Genomic DNA, 11,760 nt, shown 5'->3' on the forward strand with positions numbered 1-11,760 from the left:
CCTCTTTTTCTTATCTATATTTTAAGTCATTTTACTTAGAGGGAAAGTAGATTATAAAAACCTAAAGAAAGTTTTGTACGGTTCTTATAATAGTGAAGAAAGAAGAAAGAAAAGTTGAATGGGTTAATGATAACATGAAAATTTTTGGTTTATCACAACCACAAAAGTGAACATGGTTAACTAACTAAGTTCCTAAATCTTATTTCTCCTTATTTGATTGACGCATGTGTCCCAAATCATGTATTTTGGTGGGTCAAAAGGGTGTTAAGGTGTAGACTTGATAGGAAACATATTAATAGCTATGCATTGGTTAGGGCAGAGATTAGGTAGAAGAATGGGGTAAGTTTATGGTTACCGATAAGCATGAGTTGTGAATTTATTCATTTAATGCAAACAATAAGTGTGACAGTAATTAATAAGGGTTCATAATTGATACAGTTTCTGGAATAATTGGAACAGTGTGTTTTGCATGTTAACTAACAAAACTCGCAGAACTGATAAAAAAAATCCATTGAAAACACTTTGTGGTAATACTTTTACCTAAATCAATGTTAATGTGGTACCAAGTTTCCCCCGTCAAAGGTTCCAGCAGACTCCATTTTTGTTGCAGTTAAGCTAACTCCTTTTTCTTCTCTTCCTCACGTCACCTTCTCCAACGCTTGTCAATTTTTCTAGGTTTGTGGTTGTTGAAAAACATCATGGTAACAGTCCAAGAGAAGAAATATGTCAAAGTTTGATTGAAATGGTCACTCTTGTTCTTCTTTCAAAGTTTCAAAATTTGGAGGCTTGAACGATAAATTAGTTATCACACCACACCACGTTATATCACCACTGCAAAAGGTTTTAATTTAATCACATCTTTGGCTAAAGATATTTTAATCACTGCAAAAGATTGTTGTTCATTATTTTTCATTTTTTTTATAAATAAAAAGTTTTTTTTTATGATCCTTTAATTCTTGTAATTCTTTGTCAAATGATTATTTTTAGTGTTAAACAATTTTTTTTTCTTTCTACCGTGGTTGAAAACAAATCATTTTTAATGATTATATGAACAATTATGATTGTTTATAATGTTTTTTTTCTTCATCTAATTATTTTAAAAATTATGCTTTAAGGGAAAGTATATATACTTATTTTGTTATATTTTATAAAAATTCATGTAAAATATATTTTAAGAAACATTATGTAAAATATTTACCATGTAATAAATTGAATTCTAAAATAATTTATATATAATGTACACTAACAAACAGTTTGTTAAATTGTTCTTTTCTATTACTTTTGTAAAGGGTAGAAACAAAATAAATGTATAATTTAATTTAAAGATGAAAATTAATTTTTAAAAATAATTTGATACTAAAAAATATATTTAACTTTTCTGCATTTTGAATTAAAGCCTTTTTACAATCTTAATTACTTTGTTAAGCATGGTTGGAAGAAGGATAAAATGATGATTAGGATCCTTATAGCTATTTCAAACTTTTATTAGACAAAATATTACAGACTAAAAAATAAGGGTACAATTATATCAATAAATAATTAATTTAAACTTACTATTATAAAAGGCCAGTGAAAACACACGCGCGTGTTTTCACTTTTTTAGAGTTAAAATGAAATATAAATAATTTTAAAATTTTATTATAAATATTTTTTATATTTATTTTATAGATGATATTTTTATTTAAAGATATTTATTTTAGCTTAAAAATAATTTTTTTAAAGTTAAAATTAAATATACATAATCTCAACTATGTTCGTATAAGGACATACAAAATTCACATAAATTTAATTCAATTTTATGTACCCATGGATCATAGCAATCAAACAAGAGAATTTAACATATAGAACTATAGATGAAAATCAAATTGCATGATAGGATCATAGTATTGCTTGTAGGTTGGTGAGGTCAGTGAGTGGTAAGGTGAGGAAGGAGAACGTGAAACAACTTAAGACTAAGTGAGTGCCAAGTAGTGCGAAAAGAAATTAGGCTTGATTGAATTGGGGAAAATTTGTGGGCTAGCAAGTCAACAGATCTTGTCCCGTCTCAAGTATGTAAAGACTAAGAATTTCAAAAATTTTCGTACCCACGAGTATTCACATATAAAACTTACAATGGGAAACAAATATTAAAAAATGGATATCCGCTATCAGCGGGTACGGGTATTTTTGATACCCGCATGTTAACGGGACGGGTACGGGTATCATAGTATCCGTACCCGTGGATACCCGTACCCGTTAAACTTTAATTCACAAAAATGCCCTTATATATTAGTAAAAAACATTCTAATCTAATATTTTATAAGCTGCACATCTTATTTTCTTCTGTCTTCATTCTTTCAGCTTCAAATATTGGTACGTTGTCTTCTTCCAAGTACATCCCTTGACATTTTTCTCTTTCCCTTCTTTGAAGTTGGGCATATACATCAAACCCTATATAGACAGTGACATTTATGGTATGCTTGTTGTCAAATGATGAAATCAAAATAAGAATACTTGGCACGTGAATGTTGGGATTTATTATTTGATTATTTTTCAAGACTTGTTGATCAAAACACTAATTAAAGAATTTTCATTGTGTTGAACGTCATTTTATATTTATTTTTATAATTATTTGAACTTGTATGGCTTGAGTTTGTTTAAACTTTATTTAAAATTTATGACAATGATGTATTTTATTTTATTTTATTTGAATTTAAAATTAAATATTTATTTTTTAAATATTTTTGTAAATATCCATGGGTACCGGTGGATACCCGCGGATATGAAAAAAAATAGACGATACCCGCATAACGGATACCCGACGGATATAGGTACGGGTACGAGACGAATATTTATCCAGCGGATAGGGTACGGGGGAGCTATTACTCGTATTCTACCCGCCCCGTTGACATCCCTAGTAAAGACTGTGGACTATGTGGGTCGAGTTTCTGTGGACCAATAGGCTCAAAATCACAGCTTGTCCCACACTTTTTCTTGTAGGTCTGCGGACCGATCCACTCTACATTATCATCCCTATGTATAATAATAACACATGAGTTAAATAGTTTTTTTGGATTTTGAAAATTCAAAATAAAGGAGAGCTTCAATTAGCATAAGTTATGAAAAACTAAATTGGATCAAATCTATGTAAGGTAGGACCAGTCAGGTTGGGTCTAACTTATGCAAGGTCGAGCTAGGTTGTGCCTAAGTGATGCAAGGTTAGAGCAGGTTGGACCCAAGGCAAGTTAAGTTGCACTACACCAAATTCAAACTTGTATAGGTCAAACCTAAGCTAGGTTGGGCTAAGCCAAACCAAAATCTATCTAAGCTAGATCATGTTCAACCACAAGTCAAGTTTGGGTCAAGGTCAATTTGAGCTAGGCTAGAAACAAATTAGTCTTGGTTAGGTTAGGTTAGGTTCAAGTCAAGTTAACTCAAGTTAGAATCATATTAAGTTAATCAAGCTAGACCAAAATCAATTTAGGTTGGGTCAAGTTTATGTCAAACTGAGTTAGGTTCAAGTCATACCAAGTTCTAAGGGGCTTAGGCAGGACAAGTCATCATGGGTCTACTTTAGGGTGAACTAATTAGAAGCCAATTTGAGTTGAGTTAAAATAGGTCTATATTAGGCATATGGGTGGAAAAGAAAACCTTGGTACGCTGGTCAAATTGATGTTTTCAACTCACTAACTTTCCTTGGCTCGTCTCACCAAGTATACTAAATTGGTGGATCAAAGGGATAATAGGACATGCTAACCCACCAACTCACTTTTTTAAATTAAAAATTGAAATAAAAATAGTTGAAGATATTAACTTTTTGTATTATATGTTTGAAGTATGCAAATATGTAATAATATTGTAACTTAAACCACTAATACTTATAAATTAAGATTTAATTATTAATTATAATGAAATATTCCAAGATGTAAAGGTAATATATATTTTAATTTATCCAAATAAAAATATTAATTAAACAATAAAAAGTTTACAAAATAATTTATATGATTAAATGTTTGTTAATATATATATATATATATATATATATATATATATATATATACCACCAATCTTAACATGGATCAGAGTTTACTTATTTCAAACTAAGTCCTGCCCAATTGGGATAAACTGGAAAGGCTTATGTTGAAGCAAGTAAACACTGGTCCATGTTAAGGTTGGTGAACTTGAGTCTACGTCAGCTTAAGTCTCGAGTTTAACTCATGTTAGGTTGATTTAAGTCAAGTCGATCTAAACTTGAATCAACTTAAACCCGAGTCATGTCAAGTTGAACGAGATCCAAATCAAGTTAGATTCACATAGTGTAATCCACCAAAGTCTTGATTAAATTAAGTTAAGTCTATCATAAGTCAAATTGGATAAAATTAAAAATAAAAATATGGTTGAATCCAAATCTTTGTTGAGGGAAATATTTCACATAATGTAAGTTTGTCAAAGGGTTAAGTATGTTTTTATTCCCTGAATTTTGATGTGAAATTGGAATTCGTCCCTGTTTGAAATTTTGATACATTTTGGTCTTTATACTTTAAAAATGAACGGATATACTCCTTTTAGTCCAATTACATTATATATTTTTTACGTGTCAAATGCATTTTTCAGCAGATATTGAAACGAGAACGTGTCAAACTGTGTAAACAACTCAAATACTAGCATAAAACATCGATTGACATGTCAAAAATTTAATGTAATTGGTCTAAAAGGACTATATCCCTTCATTTTTAAAGTTTAAAGATCAAAATGTATCAAAGTTTAAAAGAGAAACAAATTCCAATTTTATGTCTAAGTTCAGGTACTAAAAACATACTTAACCATTTGTTAAATAAAGAACATTTTCTATATATTTTGTAAGATATTTTATGATTTAATACTTTAAAGTAGATTATTCTCACCATTATTTATTTTACTTTTATATATGTTGAATTCTTCATAAGAAATTCTTTAATTTAGTTAATTTTATACATCTATGCAAAAATATCTTTTTGTTGATTTTATATAATAAATTGAGCAACTTATACCACTACTAATTTTTTTTATTTTATAGAATTTTTCTTACAAATTCGATATAAATTTTGCAAAAATGTTTTTTATTATTTTTTTAAAATTTTAATTAACAAATAATTTATTTATAGATAATTATTTTTTTATTAAATTATAAAATTCGTAAATATTTTTTTTAAAATTTATTGTGAAAATAGTTTTATGTAAAATATTTTGTAAAAGATTTAATAATAATTTCTTGTAAATTATTATTCATAAAAAAAACTATAACAAAACTTGTAAGTATTATTTAAAAAAAAATTTCAAAAGAAAATCGAATGTGTTTTTTTTAGTAATATGCTTTATATCATCCTAAAAATGTGTTTTTTTTAAATACTCATTATGTCAAAATTATTGATTTTTCCTCTTAAAGATAATAATAATAATATTCATATTCATATTCTTTCATGAATTAACAATTTTAAGATTTCAAATCTGTTTTCTTTAGCCGTTATTATTTTCTATTTCGTTTTTTACGTATGGTTTTAATAATAAGTCAAGATCGAAACTAAGACATTGAGAAATGGTATAAATTTTTTTCCTTTTTCACCTTTTATCACGCCTTTTTTTTCAAATAAAATTTAATAATACACAATATGATACATACTCTTAAAACACACAAAACACATATTTATTTAAGATAATTATTGTAAAAATAATTAATGAACTAAAATATATTATAACTTATATACGGTGATAGTATCAAATTCTTTTTGTATATGATTTTAAAAAGTTGTTTCAAAATTATAATCTAAAATTAAGAAAATAAAAATAATTTAAAACAAATTTTATACTTTTCGGTATAAGAAAAATTTTAAATAATAATCAATTTTAATAAAAAAAATGTTTATTGACCAATTTAAAAACTAATTTCTTAATTAAAAATTAAATTATAAACTAATTTCTTTGATAATCAAAATTTTGATAATTAATATTAATAACAAATTAAATATCAATTCATAATAAAAATTATTTTAGTTATTAATTTAAAAATTAATTATAATTTTTTATATATAATAAAAAATATTTTAGTTATCAGTAATTTTTAATTTATAAATTAATATCTAAATTAATTACTATATAATAATTAATTAGTTTTAATCATTGAAATTGACCGTTACTAAAAACATAAAAATTTTCTTGTGGTATTTATTTTAAATCTGTTGATATCATCGTAATAGATATAACACCATTTTAAATTTTGTATGGTAGTTGATGCCTCATGTGTAATTCTTTTAAAACTAATATTTGAATAAGTATAGTGTAGAATAAACATTAATTTATATTATAAATTGTGATATATAAAACAAAAACACATTTAAAAATAAAAATAAGTAAATATATGAGACATATAAGTTATGTTATGAATTATAATAAACCATTTAAATTGTAATATCATATTACTTTTAACTTTAAAATTTTAGAAATTCAACATAAAGAATTTAAAATAGATAGAAAAAATATAAATAATTAAGAACATCAACTTAAAATTGTCATTTAAAGATAAAATAAGACGTCATCAACTTATATATGAATGGGAGATGGAATACAAGTAGAAAAATCACACGTGAAATAAATATTAAAAAGAGAAGTTATTCAAGTGAGATTCAGAAGAGTGTTTTTTAATGTATAATGTAAAATATATATATTAGAACTTTTGTTAGCAAACAAAGTTTTCTCTTATTTAATTTACTGTAAGAGATTTTTACCGAAAACAAATTTGAACACTACACTGAAAATGGAAAAAAGCAAAAGAGAGTGATTTGAAGTAAACCCTAAATCCAAACGGAAGTTCTTAAAAAGACTTAAAGCCACCGATATTTGGTGATAACAAAATGCAAAAGATACTTTAAAAATAAATAAAACAAAAAGCAAGTAGTAAATAAGCAGAAGCTGAGAAGTAAATGTTATAAGCCATAAAAGAGAGCAGTGAATCATAGTTATTTTCCTATTTAGAGTATGGCGGCAGAAAAAGAAGAAGATGGATCCACCATATACCATTATATCATGATTTGAATGAAGTGTAACACATTTGCATCACTCAAGACTTTACAGGTAAAGCATTTGATAAAATGCACATCACTGTTGAAATTCCAAACCAACCCAATCTTGTGCTGCGAGAAATCACTTTCTCCTATGTCAAATTAACAGGAAATGTCCATTAACTGCACCAAAACAAAACCTGACCCCATCGGTTCAGCTCTATCACCAAAACAAGAAACACTCGTGATGTCATAATTTTTGGAATTTTGAGTTCCATCAGCGTTGAGAATAAGCTTCCACCGCGATGCAATAAAGGAAAGAGCAAGTGTTGAATATTGCAACTTACACTTGGCTTTTGCTTTCTTTTTTTTCTCTTTCTCTCTGGAGATGAAATCAGAAGAAAGAGACAAAACAAGTAGAGAGAGAGATGAGAGCTAGAAATAAAGCGAGGGAGGGGATTTATCCGTAGTGGATGGACACAGAAACACATACAAAACTACACCACACCAAACCAAACAGAAGGAACAAGAGGTGACTTCTGCTGATGTTAGAAACAGGTAACCACAACACTTCCCACGTTCTCCACTGCCACACACTTTTTCCAAATCAAGAAAGCTATGCACAGTGCCACCAGTCACCAACTTGCATCGCGTTATCTTCTTCCTCTGCTGCACTGCACCCACAATAATGCATATCTCACTCTCACTCTTCAACCCCCATTAATTTTTTCCCTTAACTCACTCTGCAAACTCTAACCTTCATTCTTCTCAATCTAATACACCCTTTTCTTCTCATAATCCAAATGTGGTCCAGCACACCAGAAAGTTCCATTCTGGACGTTTCACGTACTCTATACAAGTTTCCCTACTTTAAAAATCTCTTTTTTATCTTCTTCAAGTAATATTTTAAACACCACCAACTAAAGTTCCAATATTTTAGCCCCTCTCTCTTACAAATTCGTAACTTTTTTACAAATGGGTTATCGGCAAAAATAGTTTTAGAGATCATTAATTACGCGATTTGGAGTTGATACATAAGTAAGATGATAATCAAACCAGTAAAGTCTCGTTTCAGATGTTGGATATAGACTATGAGAAACATGTTTTCCCGAATGAAGTCTTAGCAAGTTTGAAGAATTAAATGATGTGAAGAAAGAAAAAAACAACGATGAAACAATAAGAACGCATGCATTAAGCGTTATTCTAAAACTCTAAACCAGAGTAATCTATTCAGAACTAGAGCTAAATAAGTAGCTAGCAGCAACATTACAACTAATAAATAAACTAAAGAAAGAAAAAAAAATGGCGAAACAAAAATCCCCACAATCAACGAAACAAAATTCACAGAACAGCTACGAAATAAGATCATCAGAAAGGTGGTCGAGCCGTCGGAGCCCAAATCACATCCGAAGGGAGGTGGCAGCTGTACATACACGACTCCGCCGGAAGTTGTCCGCTCTCCGCGCCGCCACCAGAGACGGGGGGTGACTGCGCATCGCCGACACCGCCGCCGGACGCGGAGTTATTCTGCGCGTCGTCCTCCGACGAGAGCCGGTGGAAGGAGGGGTTGTTGAACGAGGCGGCGATGATGAACACCGTCCCAGCAGCGAGCAGCCTTCCAGCGACGTGTCCGCCGACGATCTGCCCCTGCGGTCCGGCGAGCGAGACGGAGAAGGTGGAGGGAGGGACCGGCGGCGGGGGTGCGTGGAGGAGGAAGGTGGCGGACATGGAGAGGATGTCGAAGCGGCCATGGAAGGTAACAGTGCCGGCGGGAGCGACGGAGGGTTGGCGGAGAGTAACATTACCGACAGTTCCCGAACCGGTGAGGACACAGAGGCCCGTGTTCTTTCTGCGGCTGAACCGGGCTAGGGCATCGACGACGTCGTTTCCGCCGGGGATTTCTAAAATGAAGGGACTCATGGAGGGGTCCGGCTCGCGGGTAATAATAAGAGGCGGCTTGGGCTTGTTTTTGGAGCCCGGAGGGCGGCCCCTGGGCCGCCGCACTACTTCAATTGTAGCTCCATCGCCTGCGGAGACGGGCTTCTGGGCCGCGAGGTTAGGCCCACCGCTATTCCGGCTGTCATCGTCCTCGGATGTTTGACATTCCCGGGAGAATTGAAAAGGTTGGTGTTGTGGATGAAGTTTTGAGAACATGTTGATGTGCTTAAAAAACCTGAAGCTATTGTCTCATCACGTGTGTTACGTTGTTTTTGCACTGTGTGAAGCTTGGAAGGGTGAAGAAGGTTGAAGAAGGATTTTTGGATCAGAGAAGAGAAGCGTTGTGTTAAGGGTTTTATGGAGAGAGAGAGAGTAATGGTGAAGGTGGTGGGAGAGAGTGGGACCCACAGTGACAGATGAGACAGCAGAGATAGATGTTTGGGCGATGGAGAATTGGGTTTGTTTGGGAGAGGAGGTTCCTCTGTCTTGGAGGATCTGACCTTACTCTGCTACGCAACTGATAAGGACGTGTTTGGTTTAAGGGTTTTTCTTTAGGGTAAGGGGATTCCCTTTTTCTCCTCTCACCGTACACGCCCTTACTTCCAATAAATTCAAAATCTTTGCCCTACCCTTATCTATCATTATATCTCACATCTAACTTCTCCTTCTTCCCCCAATTCAAACATCAATCATTGTTTACGTCCAATTATCCGTATTTTTAAATATTCTTACTTTCTAGATTCTATTATAATAAAAACTATCAAACATATTTTCAAAAATTACCTATCTATTATTTTTGCTTAACATCATGTCGTTGCCACTACATATCTTTTTCATCATAAAATTACTTTTCAGTATTTATTTTTATCTTTTTAATGTTTCTAGTTCTAACTTAAATCTAATATCTTCAAAATAATTTGTTACTATTTAATAGTAGTAACATTGTATAATAACGGAAGTATTTATTCTAAATTATAAGAGTGCAAAATAAACATTTGTTTTTTTGTCATGCACGTACTAAAATACAAGTTATATAAGTACCACCAGGGTAAATTACTGACGGTTAATCTCTGTTGGCAATTTGGTAATGTACTAATGTGGGTATTTCTTTTGATTTTAATTTATTCGTAAAATCTGAAACTATAACTATATTAAAGAAATAAAAAACTTTATGCCAATTCAGCAAACGACTCTCTGGTGACTAATAGTAGTATAATTTTTTGGTGACTATTTAAATAAATTTGTATGAACGGATAATTATACTTATATATCTTAATTCAAATGCTTACGAAGATATTACTCTAATTAAATACAAATTTAGTAAATAATCAGTGATGTGATCATATTGCAAATATATATATATATATATATATATATATATATATATATATATATATGAAAAAAAATAAGATGTGAATGGGTTACTATAAATTTACAAACAGAAATATATAAAGTAGACATTTTGTTTTGATGGTCAAATTTTAAATCAAATTCGCAATCTCATCCAGTGTAATCAATAACTTTAGTTTCTTGACAATTTTATTTTTTCAGGTTTTATATTTTATTTTTCTGTTGAATTTTTTAGTTTTTATTGAATTGGATCACACTTTAGTTTTCATTTTATTATGTACTTGTTTTATTTTTATATTTATTATCACATTAAAATTTAGAATTGCGTTATTATTATTTTGCATTTGTATTTTCTAGTTTACATTCTTATTTTGCATTGTATTTTTCACGAGTTAATAATACTACTTTATGATATGAAGATTGCTTAACAGGATTAGGAAGACACGTCATGGCTTGATTAAAGCTTTTGTTTAGATAAAGAATTTTAATAATTCGAAGAAATTGAAAGATATGGTATGTGAAATACTCACAATTGAAATCTCATTATTTATTAGAAAAGTTTATTTAGATGGAATAATCGAAATATCTTATTTTCTTTTTTTGGATAAAACAATTTAAGTTATCTTTTTATGACAAAATTCTATTTAAAAAAAATCTTTCGATAATTTGATTCTACCCTTTAGCTCAAGTCAAATTAACTTGACTTTTGACTAAAGCCAACTCATCTTGAGTTATCTTGACAGTGGGATTTGGATGAGATGTCTCGACCTTCAACCTGGATTGACTTGTTTTGATCTTAGGCTCGACACAACTTGTTTGAACCTTCGACCTAGGGCAACTCCACTTGCCTCTATCTTTGATCCGAGCTAAATCTTCATGACTTTTGGCCAAACGAACACATATCAACTTTCAATTTGGGTCGACTCATCTTGACATCGTCTCGAGCTAAATTGGTCTGACCTTCGATTGAAGTCACATAGCTCAACCTTTGATCCATGCCAAATTAGTTCAACCTTCGACTCAGGCTGAATTGGATCAACTTTCAACTCAGGCTGAATTGGCTCGACCTTTTACTTGGGTTGAACCGATTTGACCTTCGCCTTGAGCCAAATCATTTTAACATTCCACCCAAGCTGAATCATCTCTTCCTTTAACATAGGTCAACTAGTCTCAACTTTTAGCCTGACATGACTCACCTTGACCATCCCAAGCCTACTACTCCATCTCGACCTTCAACTCGGGCAACGCACGACAAGATCTATGGCTTGGGCCAACTTGGCAAGACCTTTGTTCTTGGCCTACCTAGCTCGAATCTTGGTTCAGGCTAACTCATCTTGACCTTCAGCCCGACTCGTCCTTTAACTAGAATTGGCTCGACTCGACCTTCAATTCATGTTGACTCGACTGAGCCTTTTACTTAAGCCAAGTTGACTAGCTTTCAGTTTGAACCGACATAACT

At 31.2% G+C, this 11,760-nt stretch overlaps 1 protein-coding gene across 1 annotated transcript; it reads right to left on the reverse strand.

Annotated features, from left to right (window-relative positions):
• Positions 1 to 8,182: 8,182 nt before the first annotated feature.
• On the reverse strand, positions 8,183 to 9,496 carry LOC114193801 (AT-hook motif nuclear-localized protein 17-like). Its single transcript, XM_028083742.2, has one exon. It carries the CDS (start codon positions 9,165 to 9,167, stop codon positions 8,382 to 8,384), a length of 786 nt encoding a protein of 261 aa, XP_027939543.1. The 5' UTR covers positions 9,168 to 9,496; the 3' UTR covers positions 8,183 to 8,381.
• Positions 9,497 to 11,760: the final 2,264 nt, after the last annotated feature.

The sequence above is a fragment of the Vigna unguiculata genome, chromosome 8 (genome assembly GCF_037176805.1).
Source record: "Vigna unguiculata cultivar grain cowpea cultivar isolate G323 ecotype 2 chromosome 8, ASM3717680v1, whole genome shotgun sequence".
NCBI classification, from domain to species: domain Eukaryota; kingdom Viridiplantae; phylum Streptophyta; class Magnoliopsida; order Fabales; family Fabaceae; genus Vigna; species Vigna unguiculata.